The sequence below is a fragment of the Bos mutus genome, chromosome 23, assembly GCF_027580195.1.
Source record: "Bos mutus isolate GX-2022 chromosome 23, NWIPB_WYAK_1.1, whole genome shotgun sequence".
Lineage (NCBI taxonomy): Eukaryota > Metazoa > Chordata > Mammalia > Artiodactyla > Bovidae > Bos > Bos mutus.
Window position 1 is genome coordinate 24061633 of NC_091639.1, and position 23805 is coordinate 24085437.

Genomic DNA, 23805 nt, shown 5'->3' on the forward strand with positions numbered 1-23805 from the left:
CTCTTCACTTTCTGCCATAAGGGTGGTGTCATCTGCATATCTGAGGTTATTGAGATTTCTCTCAGCAATCTTGATTCCAGCTTGTGCTTCTTCTAGACCAGTGTTTCTCATGATGTACTCTGCATAGAAGTTAAATAAGCAGGGTGACAATATACAGCCTTGACATACTCTTTTTCCTATTAGGAAGCAGTCTGTTGTTCCATGCCCAGTTCTAACTGTTGCTTCCTGACCTGCATACAGGTTTTTCAAGAGGCAGGTCAGGTGGTCTGGTATTCCCATTTCTTTCAGAATTTTCCACAGTTTATTGTGATCCACACAGTCAAAGGCTTTGGCATAGTCAATAAAGCAGAAATAGATGTTTTTCTGGAACTCTCTTGCTTTTTCCATGATCCATCGGATGTTGGCAATTTGATCTCTGGTTCCTCTGCCTTTTCTAAAACCAGCTTGAACATCTGGAAGTGCATGGTTCACGTATTGCTGAAGCCTGGCTTGGAGAATTTTGAGTATTACTTTACTAGCATGTGAGATGAGTGGAATTGTGTGGTATAGAACAGGAAAAATTATAATGACAAATGAAAAGTCTCAGGAGCTTCAATTCCTGATCTTCTATAGGCCTAAGTCTTTCATATGTTTAGAGTGGGCAAATGGAGTTGAGTTAAGCTACTCTCTTTTCTTCTCGATTTTTATGAAAATTGAAACATTTATTTAAATTTTGCTCCTATTTTTTTTCTACTTCAGAGTCTAATCTCATAATGTGTCTGTTCTGTTCTTCATTTTCCATTATTTAATTCTTCTAAGTCTGTCACTTAATTTATTTATTCCTTGTCTTATCTTGAAAATATTTGAGCAAAAACCATTGCTGCTGCTGCTGCTGCTAAGTCACTTCAGTCGTGTCCGACTCTGTGCGACCCCAGAGATGACTGCCCACCAGGCTCCCCCATCCCTGGGATTCTCCAGGCAAGAACACTGGAGTGGGTTGCCATTTCCTTCTCCGATGCATGAAAGTGAAAAGTGAAAGTGAAGTCGTTCAGTCGTGTCTGACTCCTAGCAACCCCATGGACTGTAGCCCACCAGGCCCCTCCGTCCATGGGATTTTCCAGGCAAGAGTACTGGAATGGGGTGCCATTTTAGGACATTTCTTCTATTAAAAATAAGGCCACATTATGTCTGTTCTCTTTATTCTTTGCATGAATATATTTCTCAATATCAACCATTTTGGGAAATACAGAAAAATTTAAAAGCAAAGGAGATGGGGAAATATACTACTTAGATTTTGCATTAATAAAAGTGATTACAGCCAGTCAAAGCATGGGACTGGAACCCTGTAGGGGCCAAAGGACACTAGGATTGCTAACCAAACAATTGTTGATGGGTTTGGAAAAGAACTCTACTAACCTAACACAAAACTCAAGCTTCCAAAAATTCAATTACTAATCAATTTCTCTGTAGTGGAAGAGGAAAGAAATTCCTGAGACCACTTTCTCTTTTAAGAAGGAAGCTGCAATGAAACATCATAAATCAACCCCTCTCCTGTTTTTGTCCAATAATTGAGGCTGAAGGACAAATGTGGAGGCATTAATATACCCACAACTTCATATAAATAGGAAAGCTGGGGGATGACATGCAGAAATTGTTATGGTAGAAGTTATTAATATCTAGATATTATTAATAGTTCACATTATTATAAAGTATTAAAATTTCATAATTATGGATAAGCATTATTTATGAATTATAAGCTAATAGTGACTATAAAGACTTATTACACTAAGTTAAAGATTTATTCTTTGCTCATAGGTCATTTAGAATAGAGTTGAAATATAGTCATTAGATAGAATGACTGGCCTTGTATGTGGAGGGGGTATGAAAAGCTGCTGAAAAATAGGCAGCTGGTGAATTTATACCTAAAATCTCATCCAAGTCAAGGTCATGCTTCCACCTAGTGTATTGAACAGAGTTTGTATTAATGCTATTACTCTTGAAAGTAGTAAAAATGGCCAAACATTTTATCATTTGATAAGAATAGCCAGTTTCCTCACTACACTTAGAGGGCACTTAACTAACATCAACCAAGAGGAAGCTCTGTGTGACTGCCAAATAAACAGCTAAACTCCTAGAGGTACTTCAAAATCCTGTGTCAAAAACTTAAAAATAGATCTCTCTCTGGGGTGTTACTTTGAAAGAATAATGTAATCTCTCTGACTAAAAGAGTTAGAGAGGCTATCATCCTCTAGTAACTGGAACATGAAATTTTAAAGTCTATTTTAGGAGGCATAGGTAAGAGGGTAAAGTATGTATCTATACACGTTTCTTAGGAAATAGAGAAAAAAGAATTTCACATTCATTGGTAATTTTTGAAAAATTATTTCTTTTAAAAGTTCTCCACTGCAAAGTATGTTAAAGTGGACCTCGAGGATAGTAGGAGAAAGGTATCAGATGTTACCACATTCGAATGTAGCTCATAATTTTCCTGCCTCTCTCTTTTGGTGAAGAGATTTGACTTCCTGTCTCGTCTCTTCATCGTCAGATTTTCCTCACAGCTTGACTTGCATTGATGAAATGTTTAAACTGTCACCAGCATTTGTTTTTCCCTATTTTATTTTTTTTCTGTCAGTAGGGGTTTATGTTTTCCACTAATTATAAATAAATTAGTTGTTCCAGTAATGTGGAATAATGAGAATGAGAACATCAAATTTTCAAAGAAATGACTAAAGACAATACCAAATAAAGATAATATAAATTAAATTTTAAGAGATTAAATAGTTTACCAACAGCCACATGCCTGGTAAGTGTTTTAACTGAGATTTGATTGGTCTGTCTGATTCCTTTCTTAGACACTGAAATATTACATTTCCTTTTTTTTTAAAAACCAGTTAGCATCATGCAAATTGTTTTGTTCCATATTTAGAATGATTCCTTAGAGGATGTATATGGAAATGGAACTACGAGTTTAAAGGATACTCTATTCTTTATATTTTTTTAATAAAAATATAAATTTATTTATTTTAATTGGAGGTTAATTACTTTACAATATTGTATTGGTTTTGCCATACATCAACATGAATCTGCCACAGGTATACATGTGTTCCCCATTCTGAACCCCCCTCCTTCCACCCTCCCCATACAATCCCTCTGGGTCGTCCCAGTGCACCAGCCTCAAGCATCCAGTATCGTGCGTCGAAATTGGACTGGCGATTCGTTTCATATATGATATTATACATGTTTCAATGCCATTCTCCCAAATCATTCCCCCCACCCCCACAGAGTCCAAAAGACTGTTCTATACATCTGTGTCTCTTTTGCTGTCTCACATACAGGGTTATCGTTTCCATCTTTCTAATTCCATATATATGCGTTAGTATACTGTATTAGTGTTTTTCTTTCTGTATAATAGGCTCCAGTTTCATCCACCTCATTAGAACTGATTCAAATGTATTCTTTTAATGGCTGAGTAGTACTCCATTGTGTATATGTACCACTGCTTTCTTATCCATTCATCTGCTGATGGACATCTAGGTTGCTTCCATGTCCTGGCTATTATAAACAGTGCTGCGATAAACATTGGGGTATATGTATGTCCTTCAATTCTGGTTTCCTCAGTGTGTATGCCCAGCAGTGGGATTGCTGGGTCATAAGGCACTTCTATTTCCAGTTTTTTTAAGGAATCTCCACACTGTTCTCCATAGTGGCTGAACTAGTTTGCATTCCCACCAACAGTTCCCTTTTTCCCACACCCTTTCCAGCATTTATTGCTTGTAGACTTTTGGATCGCAGCCATTTCTGATTGGCATGAAATGGTACCTCATTGTGGTTTTGATCTGCAATTATCTGATAATGAGTGATGTTGAGCATCTTTTCATGTGTTTGTTAGCCATTTGTATGTCTTCTTTGGAGAAATGTCTGTTTAGTTCTTTGGCCCATTTTTTGATTGGGTCACTTATTTTTCTGGAATTGAGCTGCAGGAGTTGCTTGTATATTTTTGAGATTAGTTGTTTGTCAGTTGCTGCGTTTGCTATTATTTTCTCCCATTCTGAAGGCTGCCTTTTCACCTTGCTTATAGTTTCCTTTGTTATGCAGAAGCTTTTAAGTTTAATTAGGTCTCAATTGTTTATTTTTGCTTTTATTTCCAATATTCTGGGAGGTGGGTCATAGAGGATCCTGCTGTGATGTATGTCGGAGAGTATTTTGCCTATGTTCTCCTCTAGGAGTTTTATAGTTTCTGGTCTTATGTTTAGATCTTTAATCCATTTTGAGTTTATTTTTGTGTATGGTGTTAGAAAGTATTCTAGTTTCATTCTTTTACAAGTGGTTGACCAGTTTTGCCAGCACTACTTGTTAAAGAGATTGTCTTTTCTCCATTGTATATTCTTGCCTCCTTTGTCAAAGATAAGGTGTCCATAGGTGCGTGGATTTACCTCTAGGCTTTCTATTTTGTTCCATTGATCTATATTTCTGTCTTTGTGTCAGTACCATACTGTCTTGATGACTGTGGCTTTGTAGTAGAGCCTGAAGTCAAGCGGGTTGATTCCTCCAGATCCATTCTTCTTTCTCAAGATTTCTTTGGCTATTTGAGGTTTTTTGTATTTCCATACAAATTGTGAAATTATTTGTTCTAGCTCTGTGAAGAATACCGTTGGTAGCTTGATAGGGATTGCATTGAATCTATAGATTGCTTTGGGTAGTATACTCATTTTCACTATATTGATTCTTCTGATCAATGAACACGGTATATTTCTCCATCTATTAGTGTCCTCTTTGATGTCTTTCATCAGTGTTTTATAGTTTTCTATATATAGGTCTTCAGTTTCTTTAGGTAGATATATTCCTAAGTATTTTATTCTTTTGTTGTAATGGTGAATGGAATTGTTTAATTTCTCTTAATCTCTCTTAATTTCTCTATTTTCTCATTATTAGTGTATGGGAATGCAAGGGATTTCTGTGTGTTGATTTTATATCCTGCAACTTCACTATATTCATTGATTAGCTATAGTAATTTTCTGGTGGAGTCTTTAGGGTTTTCTATGTAGAAGATCATGTCATCTGCAAACAGTGAGAGTTTTACTTCTCTTTTCCAATTTGGATTCCTTTAATTTCTTTTTCTTCTCTGATTTCTGTGGCCAACACTTCCAAAACTGTGTTGAATAGTAATGGTGAATTTGGGCACCCTTGTCTTATTCCTGACTTTAGGGGAAATGCTTTCAATTTTTCACCATTGAGGATAATGTTTGCTGTGGGTTTGTCATATATAGCTTTTATTATGTTGAGGTATGTTCCTTTTATTCCTGCTTTCTGGAGAGTTTTTATCATAAATGGATGTTGAATTTTGTCAAAGGCTTTCTCTGCATCTATTGAGATAATCATATGGCTTTTATATTCTTTATATCTTGCAATATACTGCCTCTGCACATTTGCTTTCTAAAAGGGTTATATTAATTTAAATGGGATCAGTGATGTATCAGTGTATAATACTTACCAAAGCAATGCTGACATTGTTTATTCTATTTAAATTTGTTTCTTCTTTGGGTGAAAAATACTACCTCAAGGTCTTAATTTTCTATCTTTTATTTATTTATTTATTTTTACCAGTCATTGGGCATACTATGGTTTTGAAATTTATCAGTAACTTAAGGGTACTGGATAATGGGGAGGCAAAGTGGGTTGGAAAATGTAAATATGAAGTCCTTTACTTGAGGGCTAATTTTCAAAAAGACATTGGAATTAAGAAATAGATGAATAATAACTTACCAATAGGTACTGGAGTAACTGGTAGAACAACATGAAACAAATATATAATAGCAGAATTTTAGGATCAAGAATATAGTTACCTTCCTTGTTTTTCCAAGGCAACAGAGAGATGTTTGGAAGACACTAAACCTCCCCCAGAAAGAAATCCAAAATGGAATAAGAGGACTTAGCATTTCTTTGTGGTGAAATAGTAGTCCTAGTCTGATGTGACTGTCTTTAGTGTATTTCAACGTAGTAGAAAGGCAGACTGGGCTAATAACATAAATGCTTATGTCATTCTTTTTCTTTCTGCTCTAGTATACAGGATTTAAATCATGTGGAGAGCTTTCAAAAAATTTGAATGCTAATTGCAATTATTCTCTTTCTTCTTCCCACACCTAACATATCATACTGAGTTTCCCTCTATTTTTTATTGATATCTCCATATTTGTTATATCCCCCCCCTATATATCTTTCCTTTTTGTAGTATGGAAGGTTTTTGTTATTAAAAGCTCTTTGAATAGTTTTAGAAAACAAAATATTTTTAATACTTAGTCTCAATCAAATATTTATTCTTTTTATTGAAAAATTAATAACAGCAGGTTGCCAAGTAAAAGAGAGAGAGACTATTTATAAATAGAATAAATGCAATTGGTAATATTTGGGAAAAATATCTCAGTTTATGATCCCAATTTGTACCAAATTTATGAAATTAAAAAGGACTTACTGATAGGTACTGCTACATGTGCTAAAATCCAAACACGAATGATTAGTACGGGTTGACATTGATAACAGAATTGACACTGATAATAGAATTCTTACTAATACTGTTTCCAGACAAGAATTTTCTGGGATGAAAAAGGAAGAGTAAGTTCCAAATCTTTTACATGAGTTACTTTAATCTTTCTTGTACAGTAACACAATCATTTTAAAAGGATAAGAAAGGGGGAAGTTATTTTCCTTTTATCTAATTTCTCATGGAAATTAAAATACCACAGAGCTGGAAAAGCCTCATATCCTTTATTTACTCTTTCCTGTGAGTTTTCCCACTTTTCTCTGTCATTCTTGTCTTACATTTAGTTGAAAACATATTATTTTCTTGAAAAGTCAGTAGAGTGAATCCGAAGATTTTCTTGGCATTCTTAATTATTTCTGCTTATCAGCTTCATCTTCTAGATATTATTTAAGAATACAAGTGGGAAGAGGTTGGTTTGTGTGTTTGCAAAAATTAATGAACATAAGCAATTCCAGCTGTCAGAAATGAAGGTTGACTTCACTTTCCCTGTGTTTCTCCTTGGGCAATAATATATAATCTCTATCATGTCCTTATCATAAGTCTCTTAAAATATATGAAGTCTAGTTTGTTTTTAGTAGGACATTTTAACTTGAAAAAAATAGATCATGTTAATTTTCCCCACTTATCATTGTAATCTGTGCTTTGTATAGAATGATAAGTATTCTAGTAGGATTCTGAGGAGAGGGTGTGAAAAACAGAAATGTTAATTTTTTCCTTGAAATGGAAACAATCATTTTTAAGAAAAAGCCCACAGTGAATAAATAACAAATATCAAACAGAAAGGGAATTTCTTAGAATTGCAGTTGTCATTAATGTAGATACAGAGAATATGGCTCTCATTGATCTAATTGATATTGTTCGGTAAATAAAGATGGAAATATACTCTATAATACTACTGAAACATATATGTCAGATACAATAGTTCCATTTCTAGAAGTGAGAGAAATAAGCTACATTTTATTCCTATTTTCCCTAACTTCTCTGGATGAGAAACATGTCTAGAATGTTCAAATTTACATATGAACTCTAGGACAGGAGTGACTTTTTCTATTTTTGGTCCCTGCTATATTCCCAGTGCCTGGCACATGATAAGACCTCAATAATTATATTTTTTTTGAATGAGTAAGATCTCAATGAATTTAACTTTGCCAGTTCAGGTTTATTTCTGTCTTATGATTTTTAAATTTCCTACCAAAGAGAACTTATAAATTCTAATAAAAATACTAACAATTAATACTTTTTTCCACAGGTAACAATTTACATACACAAAAAATGTTCAAAAACATTATTTCCAACTCCAGGTCACCTTTAACCTGTTTGTTATTTGCCATTTTTGAGTTTTTTACTTTCAAAATATTCATCAGTGACTAGAGGAAGTTAATCAATATTAATAAAGAAATTGAAAAACTTGAATGTCAAGGTCTTACTTGTTCAGAAAAGGATATAATCAACACAGGAACCAACCCCAGAATTGATGGATAGAAATGAAACTTACTTGGTGGTTCTTGCCTTACTGTGAAAGAGAAATAAAATAATTAAATGAATGAGACGTGAAGAACGAGTTACTTCTCAAACTCTTTATGCAGGAAGTTTTAAAACATAGGACTTTGGAAAAAAAAAAAAAACATAGGACTTTGAGAGACCACCAAACTCTCTATTTAGAATCAGTTAAATTAGTGGGAGAATAAATGTCTTCAGATTATTCTGCTTAAGTACCTTTTAATTTGAGTGCTTTTTTGGAAAGAAAGGATCAGAGAGGAATCATTGGAAGATGCTATTTCTTCCTTTTGATTTTTCTCTGCCAATTCAAAGTTTCTGGTAAGATTTTTATGTCACACTTTATTGCCTCCTTATTATTATTCCTTTTTTTCTCATCCCTTCTTTGGAATGATCGTATCAATTTATCATGATCATTACTGTGATTCTTATTTGCTAATTACTGTTTTTTAGATTAATTTTAGAAAAGTTCTCTTTTTCCCAGTCACATGGATATCTTAGGGCTGGTGACTCCCCATTTGAATGGGATGAAAGCAGTACTTGCTTTTAAATCCAGGTAAATAAACCTGAATTTGAATCCCAACCTCTTCTGCTCATAATTGTGGGGTCATGAGCAAGTTACCTAGTCTTACTACTTCCTTCTTCTTATAGGAATAACATTAGTTATCTTATATAATGTATATGCATATATAAAGCTAAGTACAGTGCCTGGTACCTTGTAAGTATGTAACAACTAGTATTTGTTATTATAGTACCCCATAGTGTACCAATTAGTTTCAATTATAGCCTCCAAATGAATGTTGATAGTTCAAAATGAAGCAAGCTACTGAAAATATGAATAGGGAAACAAGAAGCTAGAAGGACAGAAATGCTAGAAAAAAAAAAAACCATAGAGTCAGAAATATAAATCTTAAGCCTTGGTGAACATTCACACTAAAAACAAGGCACAAAAAGGCCTCTAGGTACCATGAAACACCAGTGATAACAATAGAATTGAGAAACATAGGACCTACCTTTAGATTTTTCAGGTCTTGCTTTAATTAAAAAAAGCAAAGGAACAAATTAGTGTGATTGTCTAATGAAACAGAAACACATTTTCACTGATGTTATGATGAGCATCATAGACTGAACAGTAGTGGAAAGAAAAAAAGAGATTCTACAAGGACCATTTCCCTTGGAAATGTTATGGAAGAAATGGTCCATAGCTAGTGGTGGAGCTCACTCTTTCTTTTCCCATCTAGGTCTCTGATTTTATTTAATTATCTGTTGTTTCAATTTCAGTAACTTTTTTAATTTCAAAGATTTCAACTTTGTTTTTTTATATCTGCTTATTCTTTTTCCAAACTGCATTAAAAAATATATGTAACTTCTTTTACCTTTTTTTTAACATGGATAGCAGTCTATCTTTTATTCCTCACGAGGGAGGTCACAACCTGTCAGAGCTCCCGTCTTTGCTGCTCTTATGATGTTTTCTTAGCTCTACTGCTGTTGCTGCTGCTGCTAAGTTGCTTCAGTCGTGTCCGACTCTGTGCGACCCCATAGACAGCAGCCCACCAGGCTCCGCCATCCCTGGGATTCTCCAGGCAAGAACACTGGAGTGGGTTGCCATTTCCTTCTCCGATGCATGAAAGTGGAAAGTGAAGTCGCTCAGTCGTGTCCGACTCTTCGAGACCCCACGGACTGCAGCCCACCAGGCTCCTCCGTCCATGGGATTTTCCAGGTAAGAGTACTGGAGTGGGGTGCCATCGCCTTCTCTGTATCTTAGTTCTTCTGCTGCTGCTGCTAAGTCGCTTCAGTAGTGTCCGACTCTGTGCGACCCCATAGACAGCAGCCCACCAGGCTCCCCCGTCCCTGGGATTCTCCAGGCAAGAACACTGGAGTGGGTTGCCATTTCCTTCTCCAATGCATGAAAGTGAAAAGTGAAAGTGAAGTCGTTCAATCGTGTCCGACTCTTAGCGACCCCATGGACTGAAGCCCACCAGGCTCCTCTGCCCATGGGATTTTCCAGGCAAGAGTACTGGAGTGGGGTGCCATGCTATACACCATATCAACTACTTTACCGTTCTAACTTTTCTCTCTCTCCTTAACCTCTTCAATTAGACTTTTGTTTCCCCTTTACCCTATTAAGATTACTAATAACCCTCATTTTACAAAATTCAATGACCAATTGTCAGTCCAAATTTTTATTTCATAAAAGTTTTAGGTGCAGTTGTTTATATACCCTTTTCATCTGAAAATACTCTCTTGAGTTCTATAACCCACTCTCCTGGTTTTTCTTCTTCTTCCCTGAACACTCCTTCTTTCTATATTTTGCTGGATTTTTTTCTTCTTCCTAACCTCTAAAACTGACATTCCTGAGCACAATTCTTAGTGTTCTTATCTTTACAGGCACCACTGGTGATCAAATTTAGTTCAGTGGTTTTAAAATGCTATCTCTACACTAAATTTGTCAAGTTCATTCTCCACCAGCTCTCTCCCTAAAGCAAAGGGAAGAGGATGTGAAATGGGACTGTCTCGATTACCCCCACATTGACTACTGAGATAAAAATCTAAGGAAAAAGAGGCTGTAACCTCTCATATTTCCCTCCTCATACAACTTAGGTGAGACAAACCCATAGGAAGGATTGCATGACTCAGGATAGTGGGAAGGGACCCCTAGAGCTGTGCGATGCAGAGATGCTGCTCTAAGGCTTTAACAAATGATGACCAAATTAGTTCTTCTGTCCCACATATCATCCTTCTTCCAAGCCTCCATAAGCACACAAGTTTAAGAGGAAGGAGATTTAAAGTAATCTTCAGTGTTGTGGGTAGTTGACTAAGAAACGATGTGGGATAGGAAGGTATAGTGATTTCCTTCCTGAAAGCAAATGAGAAGGACTTCAAGAGATTTGCTTATAAAGACTGGGGCGGGGATTGTCTGTGAGAAAATGTGCGTGGCAAACCATTTCCTAATTGAATGTCTGCTTGGTGGATTTGCTGATTTGTTTTGTGCATTTTGAGCATAAGGAAAAGAAAATTGAAGAGAGGGAGCAGTGTACAGTGAGGAGGATGCCTTGGAGCAGCAGGCATCTTCTTCCTTTTTCTAGCGACAAGGATACGAGCTTCTTGAAGGTCAGGTGGGCATTGTGGAAGATATCCAGGCTTGAGCTTTGGTACTGGTACTTCACTCAAGTTGGTTGCCTACTTGATGAGGGTATCTCATCAATGACAGGCTATGAGATATACTATCAGGGGGACAAAACTAAGGGGTTTTGAAATATTCCAGACTGGAGTCAGTACTTCCCCATCAAGCATAGTGCAGTGGAGCCCTTAGAAATGGGCAAGCTCTTGTAGATTCCTTCCAAGAACTAAAACATATATTCTACAAGTTGATGTTTTTGTTCAGTCACTAAGTCATGTCCAACTCTTTGCGACACCATGGACTGCAGCATGGCAATTCTTTGCATCAGATGATCACAATTTTACCATTTGTGGGAAAATTGGGTAGAGTTATGTAGCAGCTGTGTTCTTTAGACTGTATATGGCATTCTAATTCTCCATAATTCCTAGGGGATGTACTTTACCTCATTCAGTTATATTACTTTTTTGGGCTCTGTTGATATCTAAAATTTTAACCTTGACAGGCACTTTGGGTTTTAATATTAATGTGATTTTATTTCAATCTGAGAAACCCTAGGGGATATTGGGCTTGCGTAAAAATCACTTATAGATATGAGAACCAAATTCAAATTATGGAACACTAGAACAGTGAAAAATATGGCTTCATGAATTCTATATTAAATATCACCATGGTTTGGTTTAGTTGCTAAGTTGTGTCTGACTCTTGAAACCCCATGAACTGTAGCCTGCCAGGCTCCTTTGTCCAAGAGATTTTCCAGGCAAGAATACTGGAGTGGATTGCCATTGCCTTCTCCAAAATATCACCATGGTCAGTGGTTTATCTTGTTTAAATATTAAGTCACTGTTGGTATTTGTAATCTGAGAAGTTTCTGCTGCTTCTGCTAAGTCGCTTCAGTTGTGTCCAACTCTGTGCGACCCCATAGACAGCAGCCCAACCAGGCTTCCCCGTCCCTGAGATTCTCAAGGCAAGAACACTGGAGTGAGTTGCCATTTCCTTCTCCAATGCATGAAAGTGAAGAGTGAAAGTGAAGTCGTTCAGTCGTGTCCGACTCTTAGCGACCTCATGGACTGTAGCCTACCAGGCTCCTCCATCCATGGGATTTTCCAGGATGTAATCTGAGAAGTTAAGAGCTGAAATAATAGGAACTTCTATAGTTATGTATCAGAAAGGTCATTTTGCATTCCTAATCTTGAGGCCTTTGGGTAATATGGAAGCAAATGAACATGAGAAACATGAGTCTCAACCTTTTGGCTAATTAAAATAGAAACATCTATGCTGAGAAAAAGTCTCACATAAGACAGATTGATAAGTAAAAAACTTACTTGAGGTTCTCTGTGAAATCACTAAAAAATAAAAATAAATCCATGAAATTTTTCTTAAATACAAAAAACATAATATTATTTAATATATTCTGTCTGTGTCTGTGAGGGGAGGACTTGGGTAGGAATAAGAAGAAAGCATTGCAAACAGCCGTAGAAAGCAGTTGCAATGCAAACTTAGATATAAGATTAAGCAGTGATGATTTAATGATGAAGTCAAAGCAGGGTTTTATCAAAAGTCTTCTTCATATACTGTATCTGAACAACTTTGGGTATAGTACCAGGTAAAGATAACTGAATATTTCTGTTTCCTTTGGATAGCAATGTATTCTTTGAGGGAACACTCAAAAGTCTGTCTCCATTTAAACATCATTTTGAACTTCCTTCTCTCTCTCAAAAAAATCTGCCTACCTCTGTTATTTCATAATATTCAGTTTTTTATTGTTGTTGTTGACAAATGCTACCTTACTCTTTCTTTTTGTTCTGGCTGTACCACATGGCATGCAGGATAGTTCCCCGACCAGGGATTTGAACCTCTGCTTCCTGCACTGGGAGCACAGAGTCTTAACCCCTAGATTACCAGGGAAGTCCCTAATCAGTATTTTCTTAAATTATGTATAATGTAGGGGAAAGTGTTAGTCACTCAGTCAGTCATGTTTGACTCTTTGTGACCCCATGGACTGTAGCCCTCGAGGCTCCTCTGTCCATGGGATTCTCCAGGCTAGAATACTGGAGTGGGTTGCCTCAAACATGGTTCTCTTACATTGCAGGCGGACTCTTTACTGACTGAGCCAGCAGGGAAGCCTTTAATAATAATGCCCATAAAATAATGTAGGGGAAGCTGAGTAATAAAATAAGTGAGCAATGAAAAAATCAAATCACTATAACAGAAAAAAGTCCCTGAGACTTTGAAGACCAAACAGAACCAAAGTAGAGAAAGAGATGTTATACTTACTTATGGGTGCCAGGGGCAGACCTAAAAAACAAGTTAGATGTCAGTGGATATTTGTTTGAAAAAACCAACTTTCTTTTTAAGGAATTATATTTGTGTAGGGGAGAAGCTTATTTGTCCCATAGCTCTTTGTGTAAATTATGGGTCTATGACTATGTATTCTTGGGCCAGGATGTGGCCTCAGTTTCTTAGGCTTTATGGAGAGGTCAGTGAAGTTACTCTAAGAATTAAATAGTGTAAAGTATTAATAATTAAAGCACTTATATAGTTCTGAACACATAGGAGATGCAAAGTAAATACATGTTTGCAACTAAGTAAATATAAGTTGACTTCCCAGAGAAAGAAGTTGGATGAGCAGAAGGCAGAGGGAATTAGAGCTATGAGTCTTAGGTCGCTACACAGAGTTAGAAATGAGGAGGACAGGGTCTGGTCCCTAGGCCTTGTAGAGAACAATAATAGGAAATAGTGAAAAAATGGATGAAACTTACCCCTGAGCATTGAAGGTGGACAAGCTGAAAGACAGAAAAATATCATCACAACTCTTTTTCTCTCCCACTGTATTTCTGTCTGCGTTTTTAAAGAGAGTTCCTTCTTGATAGGTCATTATAACAATAGGAAAAAATGTTACCTTTGGTCTTTATTTGCTTTTAACATAAGTCAGCAGGATTTGGACTTTTCAAAAAGTCATTTATAACAGTGGAATTTTGACCATGAGAGGGTAAGTGGTTAGTTAAAGCAGCATGTACCCTATGCCCAGCAATTCCAGCACAACTGGGGAAAGGAGAAATAGGACCCTGCAGTGGAAGAAACATGGAGTGACTTACTGAGGGCTTGTGGAGCTGGTCCATCTAGAAAACACAACCGAGAAAATTTTTATCTTTCCCCCACTTTTTCCCCATTCAATATGTTTTCATTTTGTGAAGTCCCTTGTAACATATCATTTTTAACTGCTTGGAAACTTTTCTCTCTGCTCTTTATTTTTTACGTGAATCAGTGGACTTTTTTCCTGCCCCCCCCACAAAGTTATTAAAAAGCTGAGAGACTTATTGAAAATATGAATGTGAGACATGAAGGAAAGTTACTTCTAATCTTTGAAATACCTATATGGTCAGGGAAATTTCCTCAAGTATCTTGGAATTCAAATATGGAAAAACAGACTAAGTAGGGCAGGAAGTCCAAATGAAAACTGTCTTAGAAGCTTCTTATCCCCTCCTTTCTCTCCCATCATTTTTTCATTGTCTGTAGGTAGTCTCTTCTTGGTCTTTATAACTAAGCAAAACTTTTTTCTCCCCTCTTCATTTTTACGTAAATTAGTAGTGTCAGACCTTTCCTGGTCAAAATAACCCAGGGGCATTTTGATAGCCAGGTTGCAAGAGAACAAGATGTACCTCAAGCCCTTTGTATTCCAGTATGGCCAGGTAAAGAATTTTGGACCCCATTAGAAATCAGTTAAACACTGGGGCAAACAATCAAACAGACTTACTGACTGCATGAGGAGTTGCTTCCGCTGAAAACAAGCAGAGAGATTTTTTTAATTACTCCTTTCTTGTCTACTCTTCTGTTCAATTTTTCTGTCAGAGACAGAAAAAGTTTTTCTGATCAGACATTTGAACTTTCCAGAAAAATTATAATCAGCTGATGGAATACTGGTTAATGGAGAAGCAAAAGGGAAAATAAAATAGGAGTTTCAAATTCCTATACCAGAACTCAAGTTCCAATAGACATTACTGGACCTTGATAAGTGCACAGCAGAGAAATAAACAACTTACTAATTGCTGATATAAATGACCTATAAAATAAGAAATATTTTATTTCCTGGAAAATAGAAATATTATCTGTATCTTTTTCTCTCACTCATTTTTCTCTTCTGCATGGAAAGTGCTTAACTAACAATCTTTAGAACCATGGAGAAAATTTTTTTTCCTGCTCTTTATTTTTATATGACTCAGTGAACATTCTGGAAATTTATTAATAACTTAGTGGAATTCTGAATAATGGAAAAATAAAAGATCAAGGAAGTGGGAGCTTTAAGTTATTGCAATCCCAATAAGGATGGATAAATTTTGGTTCAGGTAGATCTGTTAGATACTGCTGGAGACAACTGAGTTCCTTTGGAAAGTGAGATATTCAAACTTACAGGATGATCTCGAAGCCAAAAAGCAAAGAGAGAAATCAGTGTGGAAAGGCTGATAAAATAAGAACTAGTTTTCCTCTTACTATTCTGAGAGAGACTATCAAAAATATCTGTGGAGATAGAATCAAATCCTTGTAGGTGGTTGTAGCACTCTGTGGTGGGGAATACAATTGCCATCATATCTTGTAGGTTGAATTGTAGGATTCTGCCTTCTGCTTAGTCTGGGAGACTGCGGGAAAGGGAGATGACTTATCTCTTCCCTTTTTGCAGTGGCTGGTCAACTGCTTAAAATCTTACAGTGGGGTTGGTAATTTAAACTGTATTGCCTTTACTATTTTTCTCCCTTTTTCTGCAGCCTCCTCAAGGTCTCCTTCACTCATAAATATACTGCCTCCCTTGCTGACAAGTCACAGTAAACTTCAGATAGTTTCCTCTATTTTAAAATATAATATAATATATATATATATATATATATATATATATATATATACACCTTATGTATGTATATATTTGTATATAATGTATGTGTGTATGTATGTGGGTATGTGTTAGAAATGCAAAAAAGCAAAATGGCTGTTTGAGGAGGCCTTACAAATAGCTGTGAAAAGAAGCAAAAAGCAAAGGAGAAAAGGAAAGATATTCCCATTTGAATGCAGAGTTCCAAAGAATAGCAAGGAGAGATAAGAAAGCCTTCCTCAGCGATCAATGCAAAGAAATAGAGGAAAACAACAGAATGGGAAAGACTAGAGATCTCTTCAAGAAAATTAGAGAAACCAGGGAACATTTCATGCAATGATGGGCTTGATAAAGGACAGAAATGGTATGGACCTAACAGAAGCAGAAGATATTAAGAAGAGATGGCAAGAATACACAGAAGAACTGTACAAAAAAGATATTCACGACCTAGATGATTACGATGGTGTGATCACTGACCTAGAGCCAGACATCCTGGAATGTGAAGTCAAGTGGGTCTTAGAAAGCATCACTATGAACAAAGCTAGTGGAGGCGATGGAATTCCAGTTGAGCTACTTCAAATTGTGAAAGACGATGCTTTGAAAGTTCTGCACTCAGTATGCCAGCAAATATGGAAAACTCAGCACTGGCCACAGGACTGGAAAAGGTCAGTGTTCATTCCAATCCCAAAGAAAGGCAATGCCAAAGAATGCTCAAACTACTGCACAATTGCACTCATCTCACATGCTAGTAAAGTAATGCTCAAAAGTCTCCAAGCCAGGCTTCAGCAATATGTGAACCGTGAACTTCCAGATGTTCAAACTGGCTTTAGAAAAGGCAGAGGAACCAGAGATCAAATTGCCAACATCTGCTGGATCATGGAAAAAGCAAGAGAGTTCCAGAAAAACATCTACTTCTGCTTTTTTGACTATGCCAAAGCCTTTGACTGTTTGGCTCACAATAAACTGTGGAAAATTCTAAAAGAGATGGGAATACTAGACCACCTGACCTGCCTCTTGAAAAACCTGTATGCAGGTCAGGAAGCAACAGTTAGAACTGGACATGGAACAACAGACTGGTTCCAAATAGGAAAAGAAGTACGTTAAGGCTGTATATTGTCACTCTGGCTTATTTAACTTCTATGCAGAGTACATCATGAGAAACGCTGGGCTGGAAGAAGAACAAGCTGGAATCAAGATTGCCAGGAGAAATATCAATAACCTCAGATATGCAGATGACACCACCCTTATGGCAGAAGGTGAAGAGGAACTAAAAAGCCTCTTGATGAAAGTGAAAGTGGAGAGTGAAAAAGTTGGCTTAAAGCTCAACATTCAGAAAACGAAGATCATGGCATCCAGTCCAATCACTTCATGGGAAATAGATGGGGAAACAGTGTCAGACTTTATTTTTTTGAGCTCCAAAATCACTGCAGATGGTGATTTCAGGCATGAAATTAAAAGACGCTTACCCCTTAGAAGGAAAGTTATGACCAACCTAGATAGCATATTAAAAAGCAGAGACATTACTTTGCCAACAAAGGTCTGTTTAGTCAAGGCTATGGTAGTCACGTATGGATGTGAGAGTTGGACTATAAAGAAAGCTGAGCGCAGAAGAATTGGTGCTTTTGAACTGTGGTGTTGGAGAAGACTCTTGAGAGTCACTTGGACTGCAAGGAGATCCAACCTGTCCATACTAAAGGAGATCAGTCCTGGGTGTTCATTGCAGGGACTGATGTTGAAGCTGAAACTCCAATACTTTGGCCACCTCATGCAAAGAGTTGACTCATTGGAAAAGACCCTTATGCTGGGAGGGGTTGAGGGCAGGAGGAGAAGGGGACGACAGAGAATGAGATGACCGGATGGCATCACCGACTTGATGGATGTGAGTTTGGGTAAACTCTGGGAGTTGGTGATGGACAGGGAAGCCTGGCGTGCTGTGATTCATGGGGTCACAAGGAGTCAGACATTGACTGAGTGACTGAGCTGAACTGAACTGATGTGTTAGTTGCTGTTGTGTCTGACTCTTTGTGATCCCATGGACTGTAGCCTGCCAGGCTTCTTTGTCCATGGAATTCTCCAGGTAAGAATACTGGAGTGGGTTATGATCCCCTGCTCTAGGGGATCTTCCCTACCCCGGGATCGAACCTGGGTCTTCTGCATTGCAGGTGTATTCTTTACCGTCTGAGCCACCAGAGAAGCCCGTAATGTATGTTCAGTTCAGTTGCTCAATCGTGTCTGACTCTTTGTGACCCCATGAACTGCAGCACACAAGGCCTCCCTGTCCATCACCAACTCCCGGAGTTCACTCAAACTCATGTCCATCGAGTTGGTGATGCCATCCAACCATATGTATATATCACATTATATATTTTAGGTTATTAAGTGGGATTGTAGTCCCCTCAATTCATTTATTCTTGGGGTGAATAATAGTGGAATCTAGTGCAGCTAGATAGTGGAATGAGCAAGGGATAAGGAAACATAAATTTCTATACCCAGACCCTGTAGGAAGCTGAAAGCAACTATAAGAACAGGCATGGAACTTACAGGTTGTTCCTGAAGTTTCAGCTGGTGGAAAAATGGAAGGAAAAAAAAAGGAGAAATTAGTTTGTAGAACCAAGAGAACTCAGTTCTCACATTATAGGCTTAAAAAGAGTAACTGCAGAGAGGATGCAGGGAGCTCTGAAACCTGCCTGTTAGCTGAGGGTCTGGGCTTAAGCACCCACCCCTGTGCTTTGTATCCTCACGTCTGTATCTCCTGCCTGCGGCAGAAAAGTGGTCATCCTTTCCATTCCTTTTGGGTCTTGTAAACAGAAGGAACACTTCTAGATGTTCATAAACTTTTAAACTTGTGCTTCTACACTTCTGTATAGTTTTGCCATTCTTATTTTCACTAGTCTTTTTCCTTCCTGACGTTTTAATTGATTTGAAAAGTTTTCTTCCAAATGCTTCTCTTTCCTAGTCCCATTTGAAGCACTTGCTTTTGTTAATTAAAAAATCAATCAATGTGTTTTGTGCATTCTCCAAATTACGTGTAATCTAGGGGAAAGCTTAGGAAGGAATGAATTTAGCAATATAATTCATTTAAACATTGCTATATATTTAAAAGTGTTTACACATTGGGAGAGGGAATTAAGGAGGGAGCAAAAGAAGGGAAAGGGAATTGATGTACCTATATAGATTCTCTGGCACACGTGACCATTAGGGGACTTGGACCAATGGAGCCCTTCCTTTAGCCACAGTGGGATCCTCTGAGGTGAACTGATTTATGATTTTTTTCCCCTTATAAGAATTATGAGAACTTTCAAGATTGTAAGTCTTGATGATAATAAAAAGTACTGAGAAAGGCAACCTTGATTTAGGGGAATAGTCAGTAAATGATGGCTGGTATTCATCCACAACAAGAAGCATTTAGGGCAGGTAACATCCATTTCAGCAGTCATAGTATGATTGTGTGGGAGACCACCTGTAGTCACCACATTTTGAGTTCCTTTTTCCAAGACATCCTGGAGGACTGTAAATTCCACAGTACCAGAGGTCAACCACATCTTTCTCTCTCTTACTCATGACTTTATCCCCAGGGCTCATTAGATTCTGATACATGGTAGAAGCTCAGCTAGTTGAAGTAATGTCTGAGTATACCCGACTTGCTTTCTGATATTTTTTTCCTATTTGGCTTAAACTTTGGGATGCTATTACTTAATTTCCATACTAAAATTTTTTTATCACATGGGATTGGTTTTGACACTCCAGATTTTGACACCAGCTTTGCTCTTTCTAGTTGCAGTACAAACTTAACCTTCCACTTTCTTCTACTTGTGGTTTGTAGGTATCTGATGAATCTGTCAGTTCCTGTAATTGCAGCCCAACTACTGTCATATCCTACTCCCTGAGCTCATGTGTGTGTGTGTGTGTGTGTGTGTGTGTGGTGTGTGTGTGTGTGTGTGTGTGTGTATGTGTGTGTGTTGAGGGCTGTTTGGGGTGATTGGGCAGGATGGGACTTGAGAAAGAAAAAGGTCTTGGGGGAAAAGATGAGGGATCCTAGGGTAGACTAGATTCTGAGCAGTATTCCTGGGAACTAGAAGGAACCTGGTAAGACCTCTATCTTTTTACATTTGATTGTCTTTTCCCTCTTTTACGTTTATTTTCAAATATTGCCTGCCTTTTCTCATTGTCTTTACATTGTCTCCATTATCTTTGAGTAGGCCCTTAGTAAACTACAAAGCACTTCAGAACTGGAAAGTCATCCTTATTATTCTTCCTCTGTCACATTAGAAAATTTTATATTGTTTTAGAAGCCATTACTGATCATTATTGAGGGAATTTTCTTATTCCTTTTCCATAAAAAATAGCCCTGGAAAATTCTAGGCAGGTAGAAACTGGAAAGCATGAAAACATGTCTAAAACCACCATTCTTCTGGCAATAGATACATTTAAAACAGGAAACAAGCCCTTTAGACATTGTAGAACACCAGAGGAAAGAAATAGGTAAGGGACTTACCACTGGGTCCAGTATATTGTACTAAAACAGAAATAAACATAAATTATTGTACTTTTTAAACATGAAAAACACATGTATACCATTGATGTTTTCCAAAGGAGAGCAATGAAAATGGTTTCCCTGGAATAGCTAAATCCCGATTTTCAAGATTAAATATTTTTTACTGCATTGCTGCTGGACTATAGCCTTTCCATAAGAATCGCATCTTCCTCCAGGAGATCTGTAGCCCTGTTTTAGTTGGCAAGATAACCATTACATTGTTGCCTTTCCAAGAGTTTAAGGTAAAATCTTAATTATATTCTCTTCTCTCCATTTGCCTCATATTTTTTCTTCACATCATTTTTTATCCCTCTCTGAGCCATCTTTCTATTGTCTTCTTCGTCATTTCTTACATCATACATATGTATCTTATTAATACATACATACATATGGGCAACTTACCAATAGGTCCTGGAGTTTGCACTAAAAAGAAATTCAAATTGACAAATGAGTATGGGTGTTCAGATGAAGAATACATCTTTTAATGAATTTTATTTAGGGATGAGACTTGGAGAGGTAGAGTATGGGAGAGGAAGTTGTATCAGTAATGAGAACATCAGGGAGCTTGGTTAACTATAGAACAAAAGGGATATTCAAATGTACTGCAATATTTCAGCCTGAGGTAAGGGTTTCCTAGGATCCTTGTCAAACAAGGAGACAGTAAAGAAATGCGAAACTTTTTTCTTTTCTTTCCTATCAGTAACAGAACTGCTTTTTCAAGGGACCACCCTGTACTAAAGTATTTCTGACCAGCTAATATGTTCTAGGAGTAGGTATTAGGGTAGGAAGATAAGGGTCCTGTCTTCTCACAGCTTCCCGCTTACTGGGGACTGATAAAGGGTCAAAGACTGTCTTGATTAGTTTTAGTGTCTGTAGACAAAGGGTCAACAAAGTCTTCAGTTTTTAATGAGAATTTAGCTTTCAGTTGATTTTCTAGCTCTGATCCTTTCATGACCTGATAAAGATTGTAAATCTGCCATGTTACCTGGCAATATTGGTTTTACACAAGGATGATCCTTGAACAGTGAACTGCATCTGAACTGGGAGAACTCTAAATACCTATTAGAAAGCCATGGCTTTGGGCTTCCTTGAGTATAGTGCCCATGTGTTTAGGCACGTTCTTATGGGATCTCTTTAGACATCTGCGCAGATCATTGTCAAGATTACTCTAGCAGAAGAGGAATGGGTATAATATCTGCTTTACCCACCACCATTGAATCCAACAACATAATGCATTTGAGATTTAGAAAAGTCATAAAGCATTATAAGAATCATTCAAAGAATGTGACTAGATACAAATACAAGACTCATTCATTTTGTCAAATGAGCACAGAGGAACCTAAAATCATATTTCTTTAATTTTATAATTTAAAAATATTTTCAGTTTTCGCTAGGAATACTATAATCCAGTGTGTGAAGCTATGACTGCTCTTGTTTATAAGCATATAATTATAGATAATTGTATCTAGAAGCCTAACCATTATTTATAATGTTTCTCTGGAAAAATGCAACAGGGCAAGTTGCTAAAAGTTGGTGAAATAGAACCTACCTATCCTGGAGAGAACTTTTCAGAGTAGTTAGAAATGAAAAGAATCTTAAAATTTCTTTTCTTTTTTTAACAAAATGAAGATTATATAATGAAAGATTACATGCATAGAAAGCAAGAAGTTTAGGAGCTATGTTCTAAATTTTTATTACATATTGGTTTTAAAGAGCTAGATTATGTACTAAAGTGGGAACAGCTCACAGAAGACCATCCTTAGGGGACTTTTTTTTTTTTAAACTTTGTTTTTCAGCTTTGTAATTAATATCTTTTATTGCAGAATCTGGGTGAATCCAACCTTTAGGAATTCTGGGTGGGATAATGAGGCAGTGGAAACACTTGGTCCTGGAGTCTGTGGGCATGAATCATTGAAATAAAAATAGACTGATGTTTTAAGCATTATAAAGGGTTAAAAGGTGTTATAATTTGAGACTTAGGTGACTTACCGATGGTCTTTTGAGAGAGCTCTATAAAAGAATAAAAAAGAAGAAAAGAAGTGAAAAAAACTGAGGAGGTGCTTTCAGGTTCTGGTTTGTGTTCCCTAGTAAGACTCTGTACCACCAAACTTGGGGAAAGCTGCAGCTGGGTAGTGGGGCTGTTGCCTTTCTTACTGGAGTGGTAAGAAAATTTATTACGTATAAGAGTTCCTCATCTAATGGATCCACTGAGAGGGTAAGTAGTAAACAGAGATTACCCTGGTGGTCCATTAAAATCTCTGTAGAGGATGGGAAAAATTCTTCTCCATTTAAACTTGGTTATCTTCCTTTTTTCCTTGTTTCATTTCACTTCATCTCATTCTGGTTTTAAAAGTCCTTTGTATGATGTTGACAAGTCTTTGGAAACCTTCTACAAGTGTTTGTCTTTTACTTTATAGCTTGTATTTAGCAGTGGAATGTACATTCACAGAATCATTAATGACTTGCAGAAATGCTTGGTAGAAGAAAATCGAAAGGTCAAGAAAATGTGGACGCTCAAACCCCTGAAGTCCTAACGTGGAATCCAAGGGAGGATTCTTAATATACCAAAGGCAATTAAAATGCTCTACAGTGAAGAATTAGACAGAAAACTTACTGATAGGTCCTGTAGCTCCAGCTGAGAAACAGAGAGAGAGGGGGAGAGATCAGTATGTTGCATAACTATGAAAGAGATACCCATTCTCCAATACTTACTCTAGAGAGAGTGTCATAATGAAAACCCCAGGGAGATCAAAGGTTGCATGTATGGCAGTCCTTGAATAGGCTTCCTGTTGCACAGCCTAGGAGACCTACAGGAATGGAGGCCTTCCCTTTTCAGTGATGATGGAAACTCTTTAGAGGATTTGGAAAGACTCATTCCCGCTAATTTGTAATGCCTCTTTTTTTTCTTAGAACTTTTTCTTTTTTTCCTCATTTCTTTAGGGACTTACTGTTATTTGAAAAATGAACCTTCCCTTGCTGACAGCATTAGGACTGCTTCTAAGAGGGTCCTTTTCTTTTCTACTTTCTTACATTAGCCCATAGAAGCTCTACATCATTCAGAGCTTTTTTGGAAACTGTGATAGGAATACTAGGGGAGTCAAGAAGCATGATATCAAGAAAAAGGGCAGATCAGTTCTAAAGACCTGTAGGTCAGATGTCAAAGGAACCAGAGTAGATAAACAAGTTCAGTACTTACGAATAGGTGCTGTGAATTGCACTGAAATGCAAAGATGAAGGAAATTGGTGTGGTTTGATGTTAACTGAATTCTTATGCC

The 23805-nt window shown here is 37.1% G+C and overlaps 1 protein-coding gene across 1 annotated transcript in view; it reads right to left on the reverse strand.

Moving 5' to 3' along the window:
- The window catches only part of TSBP1 (testis expressed basic protein 1), a 153526-nt gene that overhangs the window by 21602 nt on the left and 108119 nt on the right, over positions 1-23805 (reverse strand). The window contains exons 15-29 of the mRNA XM_070360966.1: positions 23727-23747; positions 23145-23165; positions 22520-22540; positions 20933-20953; positions 20492-20512; positions 18538-18558; positions 14890-14913; positions 14231-14254; positions 13895-13918; positions 13410-13430; positions 12458-12478; positions 9028-9048; positions 8013-8030; positions 6449-6469; positions 5743-5760 (exon numbers count right to left, since the gene is read on the reverse strand). Coding sequence (XP_070217067.1) covers positions 5743-5760; positions 6449-6469; positions 8013-8030; positions 9028-9048; positions 12458-12478; positions 13410-13430; positions 13895-13918; positions 14231-14254; positions 14890-14913; positions 18538-18558; positions 20492-20512; positions 20933-20953; positions 22520-22540; positions 23145-23165; positions 23727-23747 — 318 coding nt within the window. The remainder of the gene's footprint in view (positions 1-5742; positions 5761-6448; positions 6470-8012; positions 8031-9027; positions 9049-12457; positions 12479-13409; positions 13431-13894; positions 13919-14230; positions 14255-14889; positions 14914-18537; positions 18559-20491; positions 20513-20932; positions 20954-22519; positions 22541-23144; positions 23166-23726; positions 23748-23805) is intronic.